The 27,999-nt window shown below is 42.2% G+C and overlaps 2 protein-coding genes across 3 annotated transcripts; both read right to left on the reverse strand.

Moving 5' to 3' along the window:
* Positions 1-931: 931 nt before the first annotated feature.
* herpud1 (homocysteine-inducible, endoplasmic reticulum stress-inducible, ubiquitin-like domain member 1) lies at positions 932-18,977 on the reverse strand. Of its 2 annotated transcripts, none has more exons than XM_035790977.2 (8): positions 18,487-18,977; positions 18,146-18,223; positions 17,269-17,346; positions 16,556-16,662; positions 13,320-13,430; positions 10,975-11,337; positions 9,116-9,221; positions 932-3,138 (listed from the first exon to the last, which is right to left on the reverse strand). In XM_035790977.2, the coding sequence occupies exons 1-8, from the start codon at positions 18,646-18,648 to the stop codon at positions 2,962-2,964; spliced, it is 1,182 nt and encodes a 393-aa protein (XP_035646870.1). In that variant the 5' UTR covers positions 18,649-18,977; the 3' UTR covers positions 932-2,961. The 2 variants fall into 2 exon arrangements, with proteins under 2 accessions (XP_035646870.1, XP_035646869.1); XM_035790976.2 differs by having other exon boundaries at positions 16,508-16,662; positions 18,487-18,966.
* A 463-nt stretch (positions 18,978-19,440) lies between these two features.
* Positions 19,441-27,933, reverse strand: slc12a3 (solute carrier family 12 member 3). The gene is made up of 26 exons (XM_035790253.2): positions 27,634-27,933; positions 27,369-27,497; positions 27,186-27,261; positions 26,960-27,055; positions 26,236-26,375; positions 26,009-26,119; positions 25,633-25,744; positions 25,385-25,515; positions 25,126-25,210; positions 24,868-25,025; positions 24,657-24,764; positions 24,441-24,564; positions 24,255-24,356; positions 23,623-23,778; positions 23,398-23,497; positions 23,168-23,279; positions 22,510-22,647; positions 22,311-22,417; positions 22,132-22,214; positions 21,975-22,052; positions 21,774-21,881; positions 21,437-21,548; positions 21,161-21,247; positions 20,829-20,967; positions 20,623-20,690; positions 19,441-20,499 (listed from the first exon to the last, which is right to left on the reverse strand). The coding sequence occupies exons 1-26, from the start codon at positions 27,913-27,915 to the stop codon at positions 20,358-20,360; spliced, it is 3,084 nt and encodes a 1,027-aa protein (XP_035646146.1). The 5' UTR covers positions 27,916-27,933; the 3' UTR covers positions 19,441-20,357.
* Positions 27,934-27,999: the final 66 nt, after the last annotated feature.

Consider the following 27,999-nt stretch of genomic DNA (forward strand, 5'->3'; position numbering starts at 1 on the left):
CTAAACTTGGCTGAACTAAACTTCACAACACTGCCCCCGTAGTCTGTGATTGGGCCTCAACCAGGCCAGAGCGGGATATTTGGGCGTGGGTGTCATAACGTGTTCTATCTGGGCCCAGGGGGCTACTTCTATACATGCGAGGTAGGGTTATTATAGAGCAGTAAATAACAGATATAGAGACACTTTTTCTAGGGCACATTCTCAGAAACTCCCATACCTTACAGTCACAGAAATGCCAATATTGACCCAGAATGATGGAACCATACAGCTAAACCTTCACTAAAATCTTTCAGCTTTATGTGAAGAAAATTGGAATTGTGGTACTATTTCTGCAAATATTAATCAATCATGACCATGTTGGTCAATACAACTTCCTAAGAAAATATGTACTTTCCAGTAAATATGTAGTTCCAGGACATATATGACCAGTTGCAGAGTGGGCTGGGTTAGAGGGAGTCTCTATGGACCAAATGTACTAGCTGAACTCCCTAGCCTGCCTGGATAGCTCAGAGGAAGTGATGGGGACAATAGCATGGAATGTACTACAGTAAACCCCACATTGTAAACACAGAATGCTGTGCTGTGTTTCTCCAACAGGTCAATGAACTCTGGATAGCAAAAGCTGTAGAGTTGGAGCGGAGGCTTAAGGGATCTACACAGCAGTCCAAAAATTCAGCCGCACAAATAGACGTAGAACTACGTAGTGACCCAAACCGACCTCCGTCGGCTCCGTTTGCGTATACTGTGTAGACCCTTTGAACTATTTTTTGTTTTGCAAGAGATGTTATGAACATGTTAAATCTATTTTTGTTGATTGTCCTCAAACATGTTGTCTAAAACAAGCTTGTGTTTGTGAGTACTTTAGATGTGTTAAAGTATTATTGTTCTGTTAGTTATTTACTAGACTACAGTCACCTATCTAAAGAGGCAATCCTTTTAAATAAGTAAATTTATTGCAAGTCTCCACAAAATATTCTTGATACAGTAGCATCCATTAAAAAGCTGTTTTACCAAAATAAAAACAAAAAGATAAATCACATTAGAACGTACTAGGGGGGAATTACACTTAGTGTATGTGTACAGTTAAAGGCATTCCAAAAGGAATCACAATATATATTTTTCTCATTGTGTAACAAGGGAGCGAGGTCACTATGCATGATTCCATTTTAATTGCAAAAACAGTCTGGCCTAAGCCCCACACAACTGCATATTCCCGTGTTTAACATAATTCAACTTTCAGAAGATCTTTAACCAGTCTAATGAATTAAAGCCACACTATGTTAACACTGCCTTCCATTTCACATCTGAGACAACCAGAGAAACATTCAATACTCATGCACAACCCTGTATAGCACTTCCATCTCTGAGCAAGAGCAATACAAACTATTTTATTATACAGCACTATAAGCATCTCATAATTTAACCCAGATTAAAGCAAATTTGCATAATAAGTATGACCGGCACTATACCAGTATTACGATACTCGTTAGTATCGTGGCAAGGAAACAAAACACAAAGTGGATTTAACTATTTCGGAAAACAGCCCCATGTATGTTGGAAACATACAATCAGTGGCCAGTTTATTAGGTACACCAACCCGTTCACAAATTGTTTGCTCCTACAGACAGTGAGTCGCGTGGCTTGCTATATAAATCAGGCAGACAGGCTTCGAGGCATTCAATTAGTGTTCGATTGAACGTTAGAATGGGCATAACAAGTAACCTAAGAGACTTTAAGCATGGTAGGATCGTCGGAGTCATCTTCGGTTAACTGAGAACGGTGCGGGAAAAGAAACATCCAGTCTGGGGCAGGTCTGTGGGCGAAAACAGCTCGTTGATGAGAGGTCGTAGGAGAATGGCAAGAACCGTGCAAGCTACGAGGCAGGCCACAAACTGGAAAATAATGGCACAGTACATGTAGTGTACAGAACGGCATTTCGGAATGCACAACTCATCGGTCCTTGTCACGGGTGAGATTTTGCAGCCCATCCGGTTTCCACTCCTATCAGCTAAAAACAAGAAGCAGCTCCAGTGGGCACGCGATCACCAACATTGAACAATTGAGGAGTGGAAAAACATTGCCTGGTCCGACAAATCTTGGTTCCTTTTGAGTCATGCTGATGGCAAAGTCAAGATCTGGCATTTAGCAACATGAATCTGACTACGTTGATATTCTGCCTCGTGTCAACGGTACAGGCTGGTGGCGGTGGTGTAACGGTGTGGGGATTGGTTTCCCTAGCACACATCAGGTCAATTGATACCAATTGAGTAATGTTTGAACGCCACACCCTGTAGAATCCATGACCCTGAGAATTCAGGCTGTTCTGGAGGCAAAAGGGGTCAGACCCAGTGGGTGATGGGTGTTCACTAATAAACTGGCCACTGAGTGTACATTACTACTCATCCAGTATCACATTTATTTATTTTACAAGATATAGCAGACAATATTTTACATACATAAGGTTTTTAAAGGGGCAAAGAGTTTGATCTGCTTCGTGTTTACATTTTTGCAATGGAAACAATATTGCGATATTAGTATTGTCCCAGCCCTAATAATAAGATAAGTTTTGTAAAGTGCTGTGTACAGACAATACAATAATATTTAAATGTTTTGTTCCAATAAACATTTACAGCATTTACAACCATTTGGCAGAGAGAGGTGTATGTACTGTACTGTACTGTACTGTACTGTACTGTATATACAACCATTTGGTCACTATCATAAGGCAGGAAGCGCCGAATGAATCATCATATCCCTAAACACACACCCTTAACAGACTACAGCCAGGGCTTTGTATGCATTGACGCTTTTAATCATTCATGATTTCTCACAAAATGTCCAGGCATCCATCCAGGCATCCATCCAGAAGGCCAGAGAGAGGACTTCCCGTGACAGAGAGGCAGGTCTGATACTGAGGGAAACTTCAGTTCCAGTGTGCCCCCTGCTGGAAAAGTCGATTATTCAGTTAGCCACTCCAGGGGCCTCTGGGATGAGGGAGGCAAAGAAGGCTTTGAAGAAGATCCAGGCACTCCAAATGATGGACACCCTGTGTTGAGGCACAGGTACTGCAGCCAGGGGGTGTGGTTCATCAGGTCCAACCTCCGCCTCGGCCCCCTCTTCTCCTGCAGGGACCTCCACCTGAGGGAAGAGAAAAAAACTCTGTTAGCGCCACCACCAGAGTTCAAATATAAAAAACACACTTAAACTGTATGTTTTTCAACACAGTTAAATTAAACTATATCAGGGGAGTCAAAGAGGGTACGTACAACTACTATTTTTCCATGGCAAAAATGAAAATTTAGACCATAGTCTTTGGTCCTTTGAGAACCTACTATACGGTGCAGTCGCGAAGTATTCAGACCCCTCCACATTTTGTTAAGTTACAACCATATTCTAAAATGGATTAAATTGTTTTCACCCCTCTTATCAATCTACACACAATACCCCATAATGACAAAGCAATTTTTAAAATTATTTTTAAATATCACATTTACATAAAGTATTCAGACCCTTTAGTCGGTACTTGGCAGCGATTGCAGCCTCAAGTCTTCTTGGGTATGACGCTATAAGTTTAGCACGTGTTTTTGGGCAGTTTTTTCCCATTTTTCTCTGCTCCGCTCTGGAGCAAGTTTTCATCAAGGATCTCATTAATCTTTCCCTCGATCCTGATTAGTCTCCCAGTCCCTGTCGCTATAAAACATCCCCACAATATGATGCTGTCACCACCATATGGCAGGTAGCCTAGTGGTTAGAGCGTTGGACTAGTAACTGGAAGGTTACAAGATCGAATCCCCGAGCTGACACGGTAAACATCTGTCGTTCTGCCCCTGAACAAGGCAGTTCACCCACCGTTCCTAGGTTGTCATTGAAAATAAGAATTTGTTCTTAACTGACTTGCCGAGTTAAAGGTTAAAAAAATAAAAATGCTTCAATGTACAGATAGTTTCATCCAGATGTGACACTTGGCATTCAGGCCAAAGAGTTCAATCTTGTCTTCATGAGTCCTTTCAGTGCCTTTTACTGAGGAGTGGCTTCCATCTGGCCACTCTACCATAAATACATGGTTGGTGGAGTGCTACGGAGATGGTTGTCCTTCTGGAAGGTTCTTCCATCTCCACAGAGGAACTCTGGAGCTCTGTCAGAGTGACCATCAGGTTCTTGGTCACCTCCCTGACCAAGGCACTTCTCCCACAATTGCTCAGTTTGGCTAGGCAGTCAGCTCTAGGAAGAGGTTCCAAACTTGTTCCATTTCAGAATGTTGGAGGCCACTGTGTTCTTAAAACCTTCAATGCTGCAGACATTTTTTGGTACCCTTCTCCAGATCTGTGGCTCGACACTATGCTGTCTCGGAGCTCTACAGACAATTCCTTCGACCTCATGGCTTGGTTTTTGCTCTGACATGCACTGTCAACTGTGGGACCTTATATAGACAGGTGTGTGCATTTCAAAATCATTTCCAATCAATTGAATTTACCACAGGTGGACTCATAATCAAGTTGTGGAAACATCTCAAAGATGATGATCTACTGACAGAACGCAAGAGGTGGCTAAGGAACGCAAGAGGTGGCTAATAACAGACCTCCATCCTATGCTAGCTTGCTACCGATGGCCTGGCTAGCTGTCTAAATCGCCGTGACCCCCAAACCAACCTCTCCACTCACCGGACCCTTTTGATCACTCGACTAAGCATGCCTCTCCTTAATGTCAATATGCCTTGTCCATTGCTGTTCTGGTTAGTGTTTATTGGCTTATTTCACTGTAGAGCCTCTAGTCCTGCTCACTATACCTTATTCAACCTATTAGTTCCACCACCCACACATGCAATGACATCTCCTGGTTTCAATGATGTTCTAGAGAGAATATCTCTCTCTTCATCACTCATTACCTAGGTTTACCTCCACTGTATTCACATTCTACCATACCTTTGTCTGTACATTATACCTTGATGCTATTTTATCGCCCCCAGAAACCTCCTTTTACTCTCTGTTCCAGACGACCAATTCTTATTGCTTTTAGCCGCACCCTTATTCTACTCCTCCTCTGTTCCTCTGGCGATGTAGAGGTGAATCCAGACCCTGCAGTGCCTAGCTCCACTCCTATTCCCCAGGCGCTCTCTTTTGACGACTTCTGTAACCGTAATAGCCTTGGTTTCATGCATGTTAACATTAGAAGCCCCCTCCCTAAGTTTGTTCTATTCACTGCTTTAGCACACTCTGCCAACCCGGATGTTCTAGCTGTGTCTGAATCCTGGCTTAGGAAGACCACCAAAAATTCTGAAATTTTAATTCCAAACTACAACATTTTCAGACAAGATAGAACTGCCAAAGGGGGCGGTGTTGCAATCTACTGCAAAGATAGCCTGCAGAGTTCTGTCCTACTATCCAGGTCTGTACACAAACAATTTGAACTTCTACTTTTAAAAATTCACCTCTCTAAAAACAAGTCTCTCACCGTTGCCGCCTGCTATAGACCACCCTCTGCCCCCAGCTGTGCTCTGGACACCATATGTGAACTGATTGCCCCCCATCTATCTTCAGAGCTCCTGCTGCAAGGCGACCTAAACTGGAACATGCTTAACACCACAGCCATCCTACAATCTAAACTTGATGCCCTCAATCTCACACAAATTATCAATGAACCTACCAGGTACCTCCCCAAAGCCTTAAACATGGGCACCCTCATAGATATCATCCTAACCAACTTGCCCTCTAAATACACCTCTGCTGTCTTCAACAAAGATCTCAGCGATCACTGCCTCATTGCCTGCATCCGTAATGGGTCAGTGGTCAAACGACCTCCACTCATCACTGTAAAACGCTCCCTGAAACACTTCAGCGAGCAGGCCTTTCTAATCGACCTGGCCGGGGTATCCTGGAAGGATATTGATCTCATCCCGTCAGTAGAGGATGCCTGGATATTTTTTTTAAACGCCTTCCTAACCATCTTAAATAAACATGCCCCAATCAAGAAATGTAGAACCAGGAAAAGATATAGCCCTTGGTACTCTCCAGACCTGACTGCCCTTCACCAACACAAAAACATCCTATGGCGTTCTGCATTAGCATCGAACAGCCCCAGTGATATGCAGCTGTTCAGGGAAGCTAGAAACCATTATACACAGGCAGTTAGAAAAGCCAAGGCTAGCTTTTTCAAGCAGAAATTTGCTTCCTGCAACACTAACTCAAAAAAGTTCTGGGACACTGTAAAGTCCATGGAGAATAAGAACACCTCCTCCCAGCTGCCCACTGCACTGAAGATAGGAAACACTGTCACCACTGATAAATCCACCATAATTGAGAATTTCAATAAGCATTTTTCTACGGCTGGCCATGCTTTCCACCTGGCTACTCCTACCCCGGTCAACAGCACTGCACCCCCCACAGCAACTCGCCCAAGCCTTCCCCATTTCTCCTTCTCCCAAATCCGTTCAGCTGATGTTCTGTAAGAGCGGCAAAATCTGGACCCCTACAAATCAGCCGGGCTAGATAATCTGGACCCTTTCTTTCTAAAATGATCTGCCGAAATTGTTGCCACCCCTATTACTAGCCTGTTCAACCTCTCTTTCGTGTCGTCTGAGATTCCCAAAGATTGGAAAGCAGCTGCGGTCATCCCCCTCTTCAAAGGGGGGGACACTCTTGACCCAAACTGCTACAGACCTATATCTATCCTCCCATGCCTTTCTTAGGTCTTCGAAAGCCAAGTCAACAAACAGATTACCAAACATTTAGAATCTCACCATACCTTCTCTGCTATGCAATCTGGTTTCAGAGCTGGTCATGGGTGCACCTCAGCCACGCTCAAGGTCCTAAAAGATATCTTAACCGCCATCGATAAGAAACATTACTGTGCAGCCTTATTCATTGATCTGGCCAAGGCTTTCGTCAATCACCACATCCTCATCGGCAGACTCGACAGCCTTGGTTTCTCAAATGATTGCCTCGCCTGGTTCACCAACTACTTCTCTGATAGAGTTCAGTGTGTCAAATCGGAAGGTCTGCTGTCCGGACCTCTGGCAGTCTCTATGGGGGTGCCACAGGGTTCAATTCTTGGACCGACTCTCTTCTCTGTATACATCAATGAGGTCGCTCTTGCTGCTGGTGAGTCTCTGATCCACCTCTACGCAGACGACACCATTCTGTATACTTCTGGCCCTTCTTTGGACACTGTGTTAACAACCCTCCAGGCAAGCTTCAATGCCATACAACTCTCCTTCCGTGGCCTCCAATTGCTCTTAAATACAAGTAAAACTAAATGCATGCTCTTCAACCGATCGCTGCCTGCACCTGCCCGCCTGTCCAACATCACTACTCTGGACGGCTCTGACATAGAATACGTGGACAACTACAAATACTTAGGTGTCTGGTTAGACTGTAAACTCTCCTTCCAGAACAATATCAAACATCTCCAATCCAAAGTAAATCTAGAATTGGCTTCCTATTTCGCTACAAAGCATCCTTCACTCATGCTGCCAAACATACCCTTGTAAAACTGACCATCCTACCAATCCTCGACTTTGGCGATGTCATTTACAAAATAGCCTCCAATACCCTACTCAACAAATTGGATGCAGTCTATCACAGTGCAATCCGTTTTGTCACCAAAGCCCCATATACTACCCACCATTGCGACCTGTACACTTTCGTTGGCTGGCCCTCGCTTCATACTCGTCGCCAAACCCACTGGCTCCATGTTATCTACAAGACCCTGCTAGGTAAAGTCCCCCCTTATCTCAGTTCGCTGGTCACCATAGCAGCACCCACCTGTAGCACGCGCTCCAGCAGGTATATCTCACCGGTCACCCCCAAAACCAATTCTTTCTTTGGCCGCCTCTCCTTCCAGTTCTCTGCTGCCAATGACTGGAACGAACTACAAAAATCTCTGAAACTGGAAACACTTATCTCCCTCACTAGCTTTAAGCACCAACTGTCAGAGTAGCTCACAGATTACTGCACCTGTATATAGCCCACCTATAATTTAGCCCAAACAACTACCTCTTTCCCTACTGTATTTATTTATTTATTTTGCTCCTTTGCACCCCATTATTTTATTTCTACTTTGCACATTCTTCCACTGCAAATCTACCATTCCAGTGTTATACTTGCTATATTGTATTTACTTTGCCACCATGGCCTTTTTTTGCCTTTACCTCCCTTATCTCACCTCATTTGCTCACATCGTATATAGACTTGTTTATACTGTATTATTGACTGTATGTTTGTTTTACTCCATGTGTAACTCTGTGTCGTTGTATGTGTCAAACTGCTTTGCTTTATCTTGGCCAGGTCGCAATTGTAATTGAGAACTTGTTCTCAACTTGCCTACCAGGTTAAATAAAGGTGAAATAAATTAAATATATAAAAAAAATGATCAATGGAAACAGGATGCACCTGAGCTTAATTTCGAGTCTCATAGCAAAGGGTCTGAATACTTATGTAAGTAAGGTATTTCTGTTTTTAAAAACCTGTTTTCACTTCGTCATTATGTGGTATTGGGTGTAGATCGATAACATTTTTTAAATACATTTTAGAATAAGGATGTAATGTAACAAAATGTGGAAAAATTGAAGGGGTCTGAATACTTTCCGAATGCACTGTATGTAACATTGTGTGCTATAGCTTGGAAAAATCAATAAATGTCACTGGATGACAACATAATAATATGTTTGTTTCCAAAATTAGGGCTGTTTTTCTAAAGAAGTTAAATCCGATTGTTTCCTGGGACACAAACTAAATATACTTCAAAATGACTAAAACCAAATCTAAACTGTGTACAAATTACAATGGACCAACATTTATACAGTTCTTGACTGTGTCCAGCTTGCTAATAATCCACAAGATTAAAGATAGACAGTCAGGGAGTATTGATAATTACAAAAACAATGGATATAGGACTATCTTTTGCTAATTCTGACAGCTAGAAAGTATAACCAATTTTCAGTGCACCCCTCTGGACCACGTTGAAGAACGAATACGACCCCTGGGACAAAATTAGTTTGACAGCCCTGCTCTACATGCTGTATGATGAATGTTACTACATAAGGCAGTACATGCCTTGTAATGAAGTCATATCTGTTTTCCACCCCTAGAGATCCAGCCCCTGAGGAAATGTGTCTTACCGGTGGGACTGGGTTCCTGTCCTGGTTCTGGATGACCTCAGGGACCTGGTTGTTTGGACCTCTGACCAGGGGCCTTTGTCTGAAGGGGAACCAGCCTGCTGTGTGCCTGAGAGGAAGACAACTGGGATTAATAAAGTAGATTAATTTGCATTTCCAGTTAAAACCAGGTGGTGCAAACAAAGAGGAAGTACAGACTGACTGACATGTTAATAATGGTCACTCTATTTACAATCCTATAACCAATCATTAGCGTAGGCGGTGGAGTAATAGCGGCTAAACCTTGTTACACGTAAAGATAAGGCTTATAGGTCCCATTCTGCCACGTCTGTCCAGATTAGTTGATCAGGGAGGGAGTAGTGCCCTTGATCCGACGCCCATATCTACAGTGCCTTGCGAAAGTATTCGGCCCCCTTAATTTTGCACGCCCAATTTTTCAGTTTTTGATTTGTTAAAAAAGTTTGAAATATCCAATAAATGTTGTTCCACTTCATGATTGTGTCCCACTTGTTGTTGATTCTTTACAAAAAAATACAGTTTTATATCTTTATGTTTGAAGCCTGAAATGTGGCAAAAGGACGCAAAGTTCAAGGGGGCCGAATACTTTCGCAAGGCACTGTATAGTAACTGTAGCAGAGATGAGGCCTGCTGTACCAGGCAGCTCTCAGCAGCACATAGAGAAACACTCAACCAGCACTACATATCCTCACATTCGACTGGAATATGGGAGGACATTCAGGACACTGCGGTCACAACGACCTCACCGACTGTATTAGTGTATGTCGAGGCCATGCCTCTCTCACTCTCCCTCAACATCTCTCAACCACTCTCAAACACACACAGCTTTGTCTCCACTCATACTTTTGGAATGTGTGGTTTGGATGAGAGAGCTGATTCCAGAGCCTGAGGGACTTGCACAATGGACAGAGTGTGTGACTGCAACACATTGAGCTAAAGACATCTCTTCTTTGCTGATAAGCACAACATATGGCCCTCATTCTCTCAGGACTACTGCATGGGTGCCTTCATCTGCCCATCACCCACGGCTAATGCCAGCCTCACCATTAGCAGACAGGCTATACACAGAGCCATGTATTCAGAGAGTTGGGCCATTGAGGTTTCTGCATTATGATGCATTTAGATGACTCTATAGCATGCTATGGCAGCCATGTTAGCTCCCCATTAACATTACATTGGGAATAATGTCTAGAATGAGCATTATGACACTTGAAAACATTATTGTCAGCCATGTTAGTGCCGATTAACATAACATGGAGAATATGAACAATATTCAAATTTCTAAAAGTTGGCCAAACTCTCTAAATACATGGCTCTGGCTACAAAATACCCATAAAACCTAGAGGTCAAACTGGGAAATGGTTCCAATTGTTTTTCCACCATTAATTTTCCCCATTGGGCATTTTAGAAACACTTCAAATAAGTGTTATTTTTTGTCTAGGCTTACCCTGGTGTGACGTTTTTGATAACCATGTAAATCTCTGTGGGACAAGGTGACTTTTATCAATATATTCGGCTGTATTTACACACACAAAAATTAACGCTAATTAGCTGCTAATATGGCTATCATAAAAAAAAAGACAAAGCCAGGATGGTCTGTCCAAGAGAGATTTACATGGTTATAAAAACGTCACGCCATCGTAAGCCAACACAAAACACAGACCTTTTTTTAAGTGTTAATAATATCCTCTATTAATGGTGGAAAAACAATTGGAACCATTTCCCTGTTTGACCGCTAGGTTTTATGGGTAGAATGACACCTCCACTGTGGGGCTTTATACAGTTATAGACATAGTACACAGCAACACACCTTGTTTTACAACAAACAAACACAGTCAACTCACAGGTACATAAGGAGCAGGCTGCTCATGACAAGGGCGAAACGGCTCAGGCTGGAGTAGAAGTAGACAATACTGAGAAACACTCCCAGACGGGCAGCTGTGTACACCCAGTCTAGCCAATCACGATCCATTTCCTCCTCATCCTCCATCACAGGCCCGCCTTGGGCATTCATCCGCAGGTTCTGATTGGCTGCTCCCGGGTTGATAAAGGCGCCGTCCTGCGCATTCTGATTGGCTGGCAGGTTGTCAATGGGGGCCTGATTGGGCAGGGGTGCTGGGACAGCGGCTTGGTGGGGAGCAGCAGGCAGGGATGGGCCTGCGGCTGGGGCAAAGGGGGCAGAAGCTGCTGCTGCATAGGCTGCATGGCTATGGGACAAAAGACAGACAGGGTTTCTCAATATGCATACTACCGCGCTCCACACTCTCACATTCTCCGACTAAATTCTCCTGAGTACGTTCTTGTGAGGACGAGAGTGTGGTGAATGCATAAAACATTAGAGAAGCACTCACACTCTCCCCTACTGTATGACCTCACACTACGCAGGGTAGCCTAGTGGTTAGAGAGTTGGACTAGTAACCGAAAGGTTGCAAGTTCAAATCCCCAAGCTGACAAGGTACAAATCTGTCATTCTGCCCCTGAACAGGCAGTTAACCCACTGTTCCTAGGCTGTCATTGAAAATAAGAATTAGTTCTTAACTGACTTGCCTAGTTAAATAAAGGTCATATTAAATTTTTAAAAATGTTTTAATTCACTGAACCTTCTTCCAGCCAGGTCAATGACAACAATAGACTAAACAAGATAAACACAAAGCAAATGTTTTACTTCAGAATTATCAGCTAACGTTAGATATGTGAATCATAATAATCTAGCTAGCCTGCTAGTTAAACAGGCAAGAATTACTTAAAACTAATGTTATGCAGGTAGATGTAAATTTTTACTGGGTTTTTTTTTTTACCAATTATTCATGACTAGCTAGCCAGTTAGCTACCAATTTAGTGAACCGTTTTCCTGCCAGGACAATGGCAATAGAGACAATGGCAATAGAGACTAAACAAGATATACACAAAGCACACCTTTTACGTCATAACTATCTGCTAGCTGTGTGAATCGTAATAATGTAGCTAACCAGATAGTTTAAAAAGCAAAAATGACCGAAAACAAATATTATACAAGGTCAATTCTTCGGGGGTAGCAAGCAAAAAATTATTTGTGGTTATCTGGCTAACTAGCTAACAGTCGTAGCTAGCCAGTTAGCCCGATTTACTTATCATGGGCTTGCGATCTACGGTACTTCGGCATGTAAACATTCCAAAATTAACACAGCATGTATTTATTAACGTATCAAGATAAAATATTGTACTCGGGCAACATATTACATGTTAATATGCAGCATTAGTATTTTATCTCGCTTCAGCTCAAAAAATGTCCGGCATTGACTTTTATTTTTTTTAAGCATAATCTTTTACGTGGTTACATCATATTTCTTTCCTTACTTTCCGTTGAAGCTTGCATCGATGCATGCTTCAAAATATGTATAAATGGAATACTCATTCAAGAAGTGCCCTCCGTTCTCCGATTTGCATACTTTGATTTGAACTCATACTCCGACCCTCACGTGCTCCAATTTGCATGCTCGGAGCCCTGTACTAAGTATTTTGAGAAACACCCACAGTAAGCCAGGAGTGTGAAACTAATTTTGCACCGCATTTGTTTTTGATCACTTAGCAAGTTGGACAGAGTGAAGAGACTATGAATGATTTGATCCAGGATTTCGCTAGGATTTTTTAAAAATTTGTGGGCAAAAATGCTTGATCTTGCAGCTGTAAATCTAACATTTTGCTTGGCAATATGCAGTGATTTTGCCCGATTTGTCAAAAAATTGTCCTGACGAGGAAAAAATTTCCTCGATGTGTGGCTTGATTGAACCATATTATGCAGTAAATGTGTGGTGATTGGTTGAAATTGCGAGCCCTCTTTTTGTACTGGAGTTATAGTTCAGTTTTATGCAATAATATTGCTACGATTTGACTGTTTATTGAGTTAATAGTGCGGTAATTGTTCAAATTCGCAACACCTGCATAATATGCAGGGAATTGTTGATTTTAAAAAATTGTGATCGTAGAGGGATTGCTAAATGTAGGTCCATTATCATTTCTCCACAGTTGGTTTTAGTCATTTCAATGTTAATTGAGATCTCTCCCTATAGCATATGGCCCTGCGGGCTTACACCCCTGGTCTAAGCCAAACATACTTTATAAAGTATTTTCCCTGCTTAATATTATGCTATGGCAAGACAGTAGGAAGTCATAACTAAAAGTGATAAAATGCTTGGGATTGAATACTTACTACTGCATGTAATATTGGCGAGCATACATGTGCTGCAGCCAGAGCAGCTGTTGAGGGCTGTAGAGGGAGTAGGTGGGGAAGGTTGGGTTGGTTATCTCTGCTGCCCCTGGCCTAGAGACACACAGGATAATAGCAGTGTGAATTGCATGTCATGTCAGATTGAAGGATAGACCAATGTATTACATCTCTCCCAGCAATATAACTTTTCATAAAGCAACACAAGTAATAGAGCTATACTTAGATCCAAACTGGCTCTCTAGCAGATTAGTAAGAATGTCTCACCCCATGTACAAGAATGGCCTTTTCCCCTTTCTTCAGATTACAAACGCTCACTTTCGGTTATTTGAAAACAATCTCCAAAATATAGTTATTTTTTAAACAAGCCATAGAAAGTGGGTTGCAATTTCAGTTTACTCCACCAGAAACGACATAACAAATAATACAACACATATTGTGGTTAAACTCTAATATACTAATAGATTTTTTTTTTTAAATGATCATTTTTTTCGATAAAATGTATGTCACACATGCAGCTAACACAAATATATGGAAATAGCTGCTCTATCCAAAATTACAACCAACTAATTGCAGCACTACTGCAAAAATGGAAGCGGCAAAGGGGAGGGGAGAAAAGTAAGGAACTTGTCTGTCGGCTCTGCATTAAAGACCAAAATTGGTTAAAGAAAATTGTGATAAATAAAAATATATACCAGTTTCATTTAAGTACCAAAAAAATTGACAGCTGTGCCATATAGATTGCAAAATCAATTTATTGATGTACCGATTCCATGGCACATGGTTTATGAATTGACACGCAAAATGACGCCGGATTCAAAACATAGAATTTTTCAATTTATATGTATACAAAATTCTTGCAACCAATAGAAAGTTATTGGGGGATACAACCTTCCCAGCTTTGCAGATTTTGCTGCGAGGAGGCAGTCATTAGATCATTTATTTTGGTACTGTCCATATGTAGCTTGTTTTTGGTCACAGGTCCAGGAATGGCTGAAGAATTGCAACAATTACCTGGAGCTAACCCTGCAGATAGCACTACTGGGTGATTTGAAAAGTCATAGTCAAATCGATCAATAATATAATAATACTTTAAGCAAAAAAATGTATCTTTAATTTACAATCTGTAGAAACTATAAGAGTAGAAAGGTTTAGAACTTTGGTGAAGCATCACAGCTCAGTTGAAAAATATATGGCAAACAGAAATCCAATTTGGATGGTGTTAAGAGATGCAGTTGAAGTCGGAAGTTTACATACACTTAGGTTGGAGTCATTAAAACTCAACCACTCCACAAATGTCTTGTTAAGAAACTATAGTTTTGGCAAGTCAGTTAAGACATCTACTTTGTGCATGACACAAGTAATTTTTCCAACAAATGTTTAAAGATGGATTATTTCACTTATAATTCACTGCATCACAATTCCACTGGGTCAGAAGTTTACATACACTAAGTTGACTGTGCCTTTAAAGTGCTTGGAAAATTCCAGAAAATGATGTCATGGCTTTAGAAGCTTCTAGGCTAATTGACATAATTTGAGTCAATTGGAGGTGTACTTGTGGATGTATTTCAAGACCTACCTTCAAACTCAGTGCCTCTTTGCTTGACATCATGGGAAAATCAAAAGAAATCAGCCAAGACTTCAGAAAAAAAAAGTGTAGACCTCCACAGGTCTGGTTCATCCTATCCTTGGGAGCGATTTCCTAACGCCTGAAGGTACCACATTCATCTATACAAACAATAGTACGCAAGTATAAACACCATTGGACCACGCAGCCGTCATACCACTCAGGAAGGAGACGCGTTCTGTCTTCTAGAGATGAACGTACTTTGGTGCGAAGAGTGCAAAACAATCCCAGAACAACAGCAAAGGACCTTGTGAAGATCCTGGAGGAAACAGGTGCAAAAGTATCTATATCCACAGTAAAACGAGTCCTATATCGACATAACCTGAAAGGCTGCTCAGCAAGGAAGAAGCCACTGCTCCGAAACCACCATAAAAAAGCCAGACTAAGGTTTGCAACTACACATGGGGACAAAGATTGTACTTTTTGGAGAAATGTACCCTGGTCTGATGAAACAAAAATAGAACTGTTTGGCCTTAATGACCATCGTTATGTTTGGAGGAAAAAGGTGGAGGCTTGCAAGCCGAAGAACACCATCCCAACTGTGAAGCACTGGGGTGGCAGCATCATGTTGTGGAGGTGCTTTGCTGCAGGAGGGAATGGTGAACTTAGATGGCATCATGAGGGACAAAAATTATGTGGATATATTGAAGCAACATCGCAAGACATCAGTCAGGAAGTTAAAGCTTGGTCGCAAATGGGTCTTCCAAATGGACAATGACCCCAAGCGTACTTCCAAAGTTGTGGCAAAATGGCTTAAGGACAACAAAGTCAAGGTATTGGAGTGGCCATCACAAAGGCCTGACCTCAATCCGATAGAAAATGTGTGGGCAGAACTGAAAAAGCGTGTGCGAGAAGGAGGCCTACAAACCTGACTCAGTTACACCAGCTCTGTGAGGAGGAATGGGCCAACATTCACCCAATTTATTGTGGGAAGCTTGTGGAAGGCTACCCGAAACATTTGACCCAAGTTAAACAATTTAAAGGCAATGCTACCAAATACTAATTGAGTGTATGTACATTTCTGACCCGCTAGGAATATGACGAAAGAAATAAAAGCAGAAATAAATCATTCTCTCTACTATTATTCTGACATTTCACATTCTTAAAATAGTGGTAATCCTAACTGACCTAAGACAGGGAATGTTCACTTGGATTAAATGTCAGGAATTGTGAAAAACTTTAGTTTAAATGTATTTGGCTAAGGTGTATGTAAACCTCAGACTTCAACTGTAGATGGGAGGGGTTAAATGGAGCTGAAGGGTGGGACTAATGACAACAAGATAACAAATGTAAAATATACTGTGTCTGTAAAATGTATATAGGTCCAGAACTTTTGCGAAACAGCACAGATGGACATCAGAAATAGATGGGAGGCCAGGACTAAAAAGGCCAGGACTAAAAACAAACAAAAGTATTGTAAAATAGATTGTCCGTAAAATGTATATATTACATATAAGCCGAAGTGTTGTTGTTTATTAGTTTATAATTTATATGGTACTAATACCACCAGCATTATGCAAAGAATTCATTTGTCTTGTTAACTCACGTTGTAGTGCCAGGCCATGCGGGTGGGGCGGGAGAGGTGGAAGTGTACCTGCGTTGTCTCAGTTCTGGTTCAGTGGGCACAGATGGGGCTGGGGTGGGACCCTCTGGGTTCTGTCTGGTTGGCATGGCAGACGGTTGTGGTTCTGGCTCTCTGACCTGAATAAAACGTGAGACATGGTGTTAACATCACATGTGCGGACATACATACTGTACAAAGTGGCTGCAGTGAATTTTCAGAGAAGCATTATGGTCTCCAGAGATTCCTAATGAGAGTAGTTGTACACCTGTCTCCTGCTATCCACTGAGCTGGGACTCCTCTCTCCAGAGGACAGAACAGCCTCAGCTCTGACACCTCCTCAACCACTAACTAGGGGAATAATTTAGACGATTTAGCTGATAGGGTGTTTTGGCTTATCGAATTATCCCTTATCAACCGTGTGAGGTGTCTTTTTCCTAATCTGAATGTCTGGCTTTGACTGTCCGTTGTCAGCTCCAGGAGTTCCCAATTGTAGCTACTAGATAATATTCATGAGGTGTATAGGGTTTCTAAAGGAGAACACAAGGGAATCACAGGCACGGCAGAAGTAAAAGCAAAAAAGTTTCCTGGTTTGGCACAAAATCTAGGGGAGCAACAACTGAAGAATTGTTGACTGATGCTATTTAATGAGTATATTTAAAATAGCTTCACATAGGTCTACATCATAACCTTCACATAGAGTACATGTCACAGTTTGAGATGGGGTTCCATATGGGGTACTTTACCTTTGGTCTTGCTCCTAGTGGACCTCTGGGCTGAGTTCTGACTGCACACACCAGGTGCACAGTGGGTGTTAGGTCCGTCTGTGAAGATATACATACATGATGCAATATCCCATGCATGATGCAATATCCCATGCGGCATAAGACACAGTAACATCACATTCATAGAGGGACACTCATTCAACCTTTTGAAGTAAAAAAATGTATAACAAAGAATGGCAATTGAAAAATCTTGAGAAAGGTAGTGAATGCAACATTAAACATGAACTGAGTGATCAAAATCTGACTGACCTGTAGTTCAGAAAAGGGGCCTGATCTGTAGTTCAGAAAAGGGGACTGGTCTGTAGTTCAGAAAAGGGGACTGGTCTGTAGTTCAGAAAAGGGGACTGGTCTGTAGTTCAGAAAAGGGGACTGGTCTGTAGTTCAGAAAAGGGGACTGATCTGTAGTTCAGAAAAGGGGACTGCATTCATAACAGTCCTGACACAGAACAATAGTTCTGAGGGGCTTCTATGGGCTTGAACTCCAGGGATGTCAAAGCCCAGCCCAGTTCAGTTTACGGTTTGGGTTTTGCTCTCTGCATTAATCTGAGCTTCTAGCATTGTAATTAATTGACATAATATACACACTGTTCAGCACAGTGGTATAGGTAACCCAGTAATACTAAAAATAACTAGGACCTAGGTTGAGCTATTCTCTGCCTAATTTCAGATATTTGTGTATCCCTGTAGGTAGACTGAATCCCTAGGCACATAATGTTGAATCAATTACTTTTTTACTGATGATATCAGCAATCTGACCAGATGGCACATAACTCAGTATTTGCTAGAGTTCTGAGAATATGTCTAGTTAATATTTAGGTGAATAGGCACACACACATACCTTTCTGAAAATATCTCTGACATGCAGTTGGTCTGGGAGCAGCTTGCCAGAGTAAATAAGTCTCTGATCACTTTCAGTCTGTGGGGGGAAAGGGGGACAGATGTCAACATAACAGACACTAACAGCAACCACGATTTATACATACACAACTATTTATAGCCTAGCTAGCTGTTTGGATTGCATGATTGTTATTGAGAGTAGCTAACGTTACTAGTATTACATTATAGCTGGCTAACTTACTGGACCAGTCTAACTTGGCAAAGACTGGCTAGCTTGCTGGTTATGGGGTAGCTGGGTAGATAGCTAGCCAAGTTAGCTAGCTAGCTATCACAATCACTCACCGGGTTGTTTGGGTACACCCTCGATAAATGAGTCTTCAACTCTTTCACTGTCCAGTCCGTGTCAACTCCTTCAATCGTCTGATCCCCGTGGGCTTGATTCGGTGTTTTTATCACAAGAGTGATTGTCTTTTGTCTAACGTTAGGAAAACCACTGTTGTCCATTTTTGTTTTCTTGTGACCTCTCCAACGCGACCTCTTAGTTGTGATATAAATGTCGTAAGTAACTACAGCATCTAATCATCTAGCTAAAATGTCAGATAAACAAAGTAGGAATTAATTTATTCAGTCGACAACTTTTTAGTTGAGATGATGAGGAAGTAAGTAGCTAGCTACACAGCCTGTAGTTCTGTGAAAGGGGATGTTGTTTGGAAACACCCGGTGGCTTGCTGTGATTGGATAACCAAGGCTCGTGATCAGACGAGGAGGCTCCTGCTCCGGGAGCGGTCTGTATTGCACGCGCTCTGCAAAGATTATCATACTAGCTATGAAGTTGCAGTTCAGCAGCTATTCGCAAACTTTTTCTGCACACGACCCCAAATTGACAGTAGAAAATAAAGAGGACCCCACTTGAAAATAAGTATATTCCCTGGTTAACGCCGTGTGTTCACATTCTCTCAGTTTTAGGTCTCGCAGGCTGACCCAACACATGACGTTAAAGCGCATTATATTACCCTAAAATGCCATTAGTTGTGAAAAAAGTGGTGGAAAAAGTACCCAATTGTCATACTTGAGTAAAAGTAAAGATACCTTAATAGAAAATGATTCAAGTAAAAGTAAAAGTCACCCAGTAAAATATTGCTTGAGTAAAAGTCAAAAAGTATTTGGTTTTCAATATACTTAAGTATCAAAAGTAAATGTGATTGCTAAAATATACTTAAGTATCAAAAGTAAAAGTATAAATCATTTAAAATTCCTTAAATTAAGCAAACCAGACTTCACAATTATTGTTTTATTTTTTATTTACTGATAGCCAGGGGCACACTCCAACACTCAGACATAATTTACAAAGTATTTGTGTTCAGTTAGTCTGCCAGATCAGATGCCGTAGGGATGACCAGGGATGTTCTCTTGATAAGTGTGTGAATTTGGTGATTTTCCTGTCCTGCTAAGCTTTAAAAATGTAACGAGTGCTTTTGGGTGTCAGGGAAAATGTATGGAGTAAAAAGTGCATTATTTTCTTTAGGAATATAGCATAGTAAAAGTCAAAGTTGTCAAAAATATAAATAGCAAAGTAAAGTGCAGATAACCCCAAAAAACTACTTAAGTAGTACTTTAAAGTATTTTTACTTAAGTACTTTGCACCTCTGTGTATTCTATACCCATTTGAAGAAAAAAACAGTTTGTACTTTGTTTGATAAGATTACTTTTTTTCTCAGGGGACTCAAATGGACATTTCAATTTCAACTGGAATGATCTGGAATGATGATTGTGACATTGGGACGTTTTCAAGGGGGTACACAATACAAGAAGCCTAGTTATCCCATTTACCTTTGTTGCTTACGTTCCAAATTAAATAGGCACAATAAAAATGTATAGACAATTAAAAATACACACTGGTGTTACACTTCAAAACTTCTATCATCAAGCACACGTTTAACAGTCAAGAATGTGTTTTTTTTACTACTGCTTAATGATGATAATGACAACAATGCTTCTGGTACTGATGATGATGATAATGATGATGACGTTAAATCTAATCACATTTTTCACAGATGGCTAAAGTGTCTAGTAGTGATGATCATGAAACACGTGAAATGTCATAACCTGAGGACTTCTACCAGAGCACATCTAATGCATTATCATTTATGACAATAACAATGTTATTTTCCTTGACCATTGGGTGATTTAATTGAACCTGGTTCAAACAGATATCACTGACAATAGAAGGTGAGCACATTCTCTTGGTTTCCCCTCACCAGTAAGACTGGTGGGCGCAGGTCACGAGACAAAGTCTCCAGCCATGCCATGTACAGAGCACTGGGACATTGTCCTCTCCTTCCCACAGGCATGGTCCTGTCAATGAGAGAACATAGATCCGTTATCACTCTCACCTGTGTTAGCTTTGTCATTGGATGGGGTGGGTTCAAGTCAATGAATGTAATAAAAAAAATTGGTTTGCAAAAACAGAGTACGTACACAAATATAATGGCGGCGTCCCTTGAGTAATCTTGAAGAACTTCATTCAGACGAATCTGTCGAAGGGTCTGGTGCACAAACACACATTTAGAAGGGAATGTAGTCTGTCTGAGAACAGTGGAACAAATGTTCCACATCTAGCTATGCTACATTTAAATGTTTGGCAATAGAGTGGTCCTGAACAATGAAACCCAGATAATGGTCACCTTGGGCTTATTTGTCTCTATCTCCTCATCAGACACCATCCAGGGACAGTCCTGATTCAGCTGCTCAGCTGTTACATGTCCATCCTTCTGGGCTGTGTTAATCCTGTAGGGCCCTATCAGATCCTCAAACCTCCTCACACTGTCAGAGAAAGAGGTAGAGGAAAGGGTCTCAACAGAGCATTGCCCTGCACACATTGTGAATGGACGTAGATTAAATTAATAATTGTGAGTGTTGAATCACTGTGCAACTGAACTCGTACGCAAGGATAAGAAAGTACAATTCTGAATAGTACACAATTATACAGTATATAGTGAGTGACAGGGAACCATACTGTTCAGGTTGTGGTCTCGCATTGATATCAGGCAGAACCTCAACATCATGGAAACCAAGGCGAAACTTGCTGATGAGGTCCATGACTCTAAAATTGGACACAAGGACATGGTCAGTAGAACTATTCAAATCAAAATCTAAGTTTATTGGTCGCGTACACAGATTTGCAGATGTTATTGCAGGTGCAGCGAAATGCTTATACTCAAAGGAGGATGAAAGTCCAAGGGGGACATCATGTCTCTACCACACACTATGGTCTTAAACACACTACACTCACTCTTTTCTTTGCTCCTCCTTTCGCTGGATGTCTCCGCCCACAAAGACGCGTACCTTGCACCTTGCCCAGCGCTTCTTCCGTGTGAGCAGGTAGGGAAGTAGCAACGTCAGACCTTTAAGAGCACAACAGACTTAACATTTACCTTTCACACATAACATAGACCCCTCTGCCTGATGTGACCATGACACAATTCTATCCTATGTTATCTCTCTGACCTGGGGTACTTGACATGTAACAACATTGTATGATTTATGACCCCACATTATCAATCTGACTATGTTATAAAACCTATTTGATTTGTGGAAGGGGACAATGAAATCCAGAACAACAATCTCACCTCCATCATCGAACAGCCAGTACACATCAATGGTCTTTTTCCCCTGCTGGGACTGGAACACAGTAGAAGGCTGAGGCTGAGGCTCAGTCACCATGGCATCAGGGTCCACTATAACCAATACAAAATATCTCTGTCAATACTGTTTAAAAATAGGAATGTCATAGACTACAAACGGTATACTCTAAATATGATCATACATACATGAAAAATTTGCAGGGGGTGCAGGGGGGACACAGGTGTTGACACCCCTCTCTGGGCTTGCCTCAAACCCAGGGTTAACTGCAATAAAAGGAAGCAATGATAAATAAAGGTATATTGTAAAAGAACATGAAATCTTCCTGGTTGTTGGGTTCCTCACCATGTGTTTGCGCCTGCCGAAACACGTCCAGACCCTCCCTCATCCGCAGCACACACACTCCATACTGCAGGTCAAACGCATCACTGAAACAAATGCACAAAGACATATTAAACTGCATCCTTACTCTGTCACATCCATTATGAACTCATCTTGCTGATTTGACTGAGTGATTCACTCACTGTAGAATTCCAATGTAGTTGTCAATGCAGGATGGTTTGTCCTTACGCCAGTCCCTTTTGAAGCCCGTCAAGAGGACATTCGGCCTGATCCGACCCAAACCTGCACCCTGGAGTTAGACACAGTATAACACATTCAGTAAATCCTACGGAACCACATGATGAAATGGACCTGATAGATAAGGCTTGGCAGTCGGCCCACCTGGAGCAGCATCTTAACCCCAGTGCGCAGGTCATTAGCCACCACACCGTGATAGAAGGATTTGATCTGCCGTTTGTTCAGCCAGGTAACATGACTGTTGCTACTGGCAGTGTCCAAGGTTGCGGGAGAAGGACCTCCCTGTTGACACAGCAGCAGGGTGACAGAGGGAGTTAGAGGTTAATGACATAGAATATAAAAATAGGCCATGTAAAATCAACAATTGACATTGTGTTCTGTGTGGCTCTGTTGGTAGAGCATGGTGGTGGCAACGCCAACAGTCGTGAGTTTGATTCCTGCTGCGGCCACCCTTACTTAAAAATGTATCCACGCATTACTGTAAATAACTTGGATAAAAGCATCTGCTATATTATTAACATATTCATGAAGGTCAAGTCAGGAGTATTTTTTGGTTGCCAGAAGATTGTGATCACTTGCCTGAAAATGTAAAGTAGCTATTTTCACCCACACACAATGGAGGAACCAGAAAGACCAGACTACTGAAATTCTTAGCATTTTGGTTGTTATCAGTAAAAAAAATACTTGACTACTGGGGCAACCTCAGAGCAGGCTCAACTTGCATGACTGCTCAGGTCACTTTCCCTGGGTAATAAGGCAACCCTTAATGAGCCCTGTACAGTGATTCAAGATGATAACTCACAGTGACAACATTCCCACATATCATCAGGCTTAGATTTTTGGTGAAGGTTCCGACAAAGTCGACCAATGCAGGACGACAACTGGGCGGACCAGTGAGGACCAGGCACTGAGGTCTGAGAAAGGTAAGAATAAAGGGAATAAGAAAATCACATACAAAGTGAGAAATGGTTATTCAGTTGGAACAGCAACAAAAGGCTGACATTAGGTCCTCAGAGAGAGTTCAGGTCTGACCTGTAATTCTTGATATGATCGTCCACCTGGTTCAGGCTCACACAGTAGGATAATGCCATGTTGTATGACCCAGCTTGTACTGATGATCCCCAGTTTACAGCTAAAAATAAATCAATAACCGATTGAGTTGCTGAATATTCAATGAAAAACAATGCTTGCCAAAAAACTGCTACATATTTTATCGGGGGAATGAATTTGAAACTTTGTTTGTGTGTGTTTTCTCACAGGGTCTCTTGTAGAGCACATATCCCAACAGGAAGATGACGATTCCAATAGCGATGAGCGCCGCCCACCAGGTGAGCAGGAACATGATGATCACAGACACCACGGCACCCAGCAGGGACATCCACTTACTGTAGAACCTGAAGGAGGGACGCCAGCCTGCAACACAGTCAATCACACACATCGAATATGACGCAAATATAATTAGGCAATAAGACACTGAATTTGTTTACTTTGCAACAGGTGTTAGGTTAGAACATCAGAGCAGGACTTTTAATGATCATGATACCATGTCCTGGTCATGATACCATGTCCTGGTCATGATACCATGTCCTGGTTGAGATACCATGACCTGGTCATGATACCATGTCCTGGTCATGATACCATGTCCTGGTTGAGATACCATGTCCGGGTTGAGATACCATGTCCTGGTCATGATACCATGTCCTGGTTGAGATACCATGTCCTGGTTGAGATACCATGTCCTGGTCATGATACCATGTCCTGGTTATGACACCATGTCCTGGTCATGATACCATGTCCTGGTTGAGATACCATGTCCTGGTCATGATACCATGTCCTGGTTGAAATACCATGTCCTGGTCATGACACCATGTCCTGGTTGAGCTCCTGACCTGGGGAGTTGGTGATGGAGGCATGGAAGCAGCTGAAGTTGATGAGAGCGTAGGAGCACAGGAAGAAGTTAGAGATGATGGGAGCGATGGTGTTGAGCTCAGCTGAAGGGTGAGAAGACAGGGCAGGGCTGTGTTACTGTAACAACATCTCCTTTTCACTCTGCATTTTTCTTGACAGGTCTTTACCAATGAGAACGAAGCAGACAGCAATGATGTACGCCAGGACGTAGCCTCTGATTGGTTCGTCGTTCTTTCCATTACCCTTCCCAAAGAAACCAATGACTGGATACAGGTTGTCTTTGCAGAGGCACTGTAAGTGAGAAGAGAACAAGATAATGCTAATAGAATAACACACCAATGCCTCTTTATTTGTAGTAAACGTGTTTCCCTAAGATAACCTACCTGGAAGACTTTGGGTGCAGAGACTAGGCAGGCCAGGGCTGAGGAGAGAGTGGCCCCAAATATCCCAGCAGTGATCAGAGGGGCGAACCCTGACACCAAACTCATACTCTGACCACAGAAAGAAGGGGAAGTGAAACAGATACAATGCACCAAGGCCATACTTGTGCATTGAACATTGAAACATGGTAATCAATCATTTGTACTTGGTCACCTGGTACTGGTTGCTGAGGCCATAAGTGCAGGTTCTGTTAGTAATACAGTCAGTGAAGTCCCAGCCGTATTGACAGGCCAGACCCTGGCAGCTATCAGCACTAGACATGGCCAAGGTGTCATTCATAATTCCAGACGCATCTCGTACCAGACAAGCTCCTAAAACAGGATAGAGAGAGACCCATACACAGCACATATTGACAGAAAGGAAGCAGCAATGAAATCATGAGGAGATACTTTGTGCATGTGTACAACTCACCAATAGTTGCTGCTATGATGAGATAAGATAAAGTGGTCCAGAATATAGCCATCAATGTTCCTCTTGGAATAGCTACTGTAGGGTCCTGTATTGTGTAGAAATAAGTGGGGGAAATATATAATGACTGGTCAACAGTCAAACATTTGCTATAATAAGCATCTGAATTAAACATCTCCCTTTCATCCAAAGAGCCCTTCTCTCCTAGAGTGAGGAGAATATAGAGTAGACATTTATAGAGAGATCAGAGTAAGGAACCTGCCTTTAGGTCCCCAGAGATGTTGGCTCCTGCCAGGATCCCTGTGGCTGAGGGGAAGAAGATGGAGAACATGCCAAAGAAGTTGCCTTCAGGCCCACGCCAGCTGGGTACAAAGTTTTCAGCAAATATATCCGCTGAGGGGAAATAATAGTTAGTGTGTCTATTTTAATGATAGAGGAAAACAAAAATAACTGGAATCTAATATGAGATATGAAATTCACAACACTGTCGAAATGCCATGGAGCTCTGACCTTGGTAACTGAAAAAGCCCTTTGCTTGCTTCTGAGGTGTAGCGGGAATAATGGTCCCCACTATGTAATTAGCAAAGGACACCAAGATGACGATGAAAAAGAGAACCTGGGCCTGTATAGTTGGCAAAGAACACAATGCACCACATGATAACATGCCATCTATCCAGAGACACCATAGTCAGAGGCTTACAATAAACAATCATTCCCAAACAAATTAAATACATCTTATAGTAAAACATGTATTTTACAAATTCATAAAAAAATGGCCAGGATCAAACAACTGTATTGAGTTCTAACATCAGACGTGGTCTATTGTGACAAGGCATGTACTGTAGTTATTTAGAAATAGTGCCTCCTAGTGGCAGTTTGAACAGACCTTGGCCTCCCATTCCATCCCAGCCAATGAGATGGCCAGCAGACATGTGACAGTGATCACTCCAATGATGCGAATATCATTAATGGGGTCCACTATGCTAGCACCACTCTCCTGAGGTGGGAGGTTTGGGAGACAAATTAAAACAAGGGTACAGTTAAAAACGGAATGCCAACTCAGAGGTTGGCTATAAGTGATGTGGGTGTAGGCCTATGAGATAACACACTGACTTGCATCAATGCTTGCACAGTCTCAGCGAAGCCCACAGTGTGCATGGCAACCGCCACAGCATTTGCAAAGGCAAAGATGAGTCCAATGGATCCTCCCAGCTCTGGCCCCAGGCTACGAGAGATTAGGAAGTAGGTTCCACCTGCAAGAGGGACAAAAGAGGATCAGTGTTGTAAATATTTGAGTATAAGAAGCCTGTACAGAGCCGGCCCCAAGCATAAGCAACATAAGCAGTTTAGGAACTTTTCTCTTGTTATGTCAGTCACTGACAGTCACTTAATTAGCCATGTCAGCTAACAATTTTTTAGATTGGTAGTTAATCTAGCCAGTTATCTAAACGTAGTAATCATGGCTGAATACCAACCGGGCATGCAGGGCACGTGCCCAGGGGCGCTGACCTCCAGGGGTGGTTTGTTAGTCATTCTCACTCAGTTAAAAAAAATCTCCAATCCTTAAGAGGTTTAATAACATGGCAATATGTGAAGAATTACTGGAAAATAGCTTTAAAATGCCAAACATTTCTCTCCGCCTCATGGCAAAACCGGTAGAATTACCGAATTAAGAATTAAGTTAAGAATTAAGTTTCTCTCCGCCATCAAGAGGGGGGCAACTAAAATGTTTTGCCATGAGGTGGGAGGCCCACCAACCAAATCACTTAGGGCCCCCCAAAAGGCCAGGGCCAGCTTGAACCTGTGTTATTATTGTATTATTTCAGGGATAATGCACCTCCTTTGACCCTTCCGTTGGTGGCGATGGCGGAGGTGGACAGGCCCGTGATGCCAGTGATGCAGGAGGACAGCAGAATGATGACCCAGGTCAAACCTTAGAGGAGGAATATCACATACAATCCAGTAAACCATACAAATACAGTCCCAGAAATACACAATCACCATCAATGCAAAAATTGACACTTTAATGAAATAAAAGCGTTGAGACCTATCACTTGACCCACCAATCCCTGCTTGCGCAGTGATCCAGGGCAGCCGCAGGTACAGGATCACCCCCCAGATGTTGAGCATGCAGCGGATCTAGGGGGAATTCACTTCTCCTTAGCATGTTGTCATGACTACCAGTATAATGTAGTATGTATAGTGTTGTATGGAATCTCAGTTGTTTTGTGTCTGTCGTGTCTTACCATGACTCCCTTCACCCATCCAAACCTTGTGGGTTCTGACTGAGGCTCCTCAACATCATCTTCTGAGCTGTCCCCAGGTGCTCTGCCTGTGTTGGTCTCCTCATACAGAGGAGGGGGACAGGAATCCTCCTTAGGGGTGGTGGTGGGGAAATAGGGATGTAACCATACTGTCTATCAGTCTGTACAATTTGCAGTATAAAAAACACTATAGAAGGCCTGACATATTGCAGGTGTGTTGCCTAGAGGCCAAATGTGTCGAACTTACTTCAATGTTGGAGTGAAGCTGAAAAAGGGATGGTCTTGATCGACGCACCCTCCCTAGTGCATTTGTGTTCGCATAGAAGTCATAATTTGGGCCAACATCCAGAGTGTCGTAACCTGTGAGGATCTGTGAGGAGTTCTGAGAAGCCACGCTGGTCCCATCGCCGTAGTGATATCTGCTGCCATCAAAGCCATACTTGGGTCCTTCTTCCCCATTCACAGAGAACTGGCTTCTAAGAGCAGAGAGGCTTATCCCCTCATTTGGTGCTGCTGGTACTTCTTCCATTTGGAGTGGAAGACCAAAGTTTTCATGTAATAGGAAACAAATGGTGGCATGGAGGGCTTTATATGTCTTGAAAAAGGCAGGAAG

This window comes from Oncorhynchus keta, chromosome 17 (assembly GCF_023373465.1).
Source record: "Oncorhynchus keta strain PuntledgeMale-10-30-2019 chromosome 17, Oket_V2, whole genome shotgun sequence".
NCBI lineage: Eukaryota > Metazoa > Chordata > Actinopteri > Salmoniformes > Salmonidae > Oncorhynchus > Oncorhynchus keta.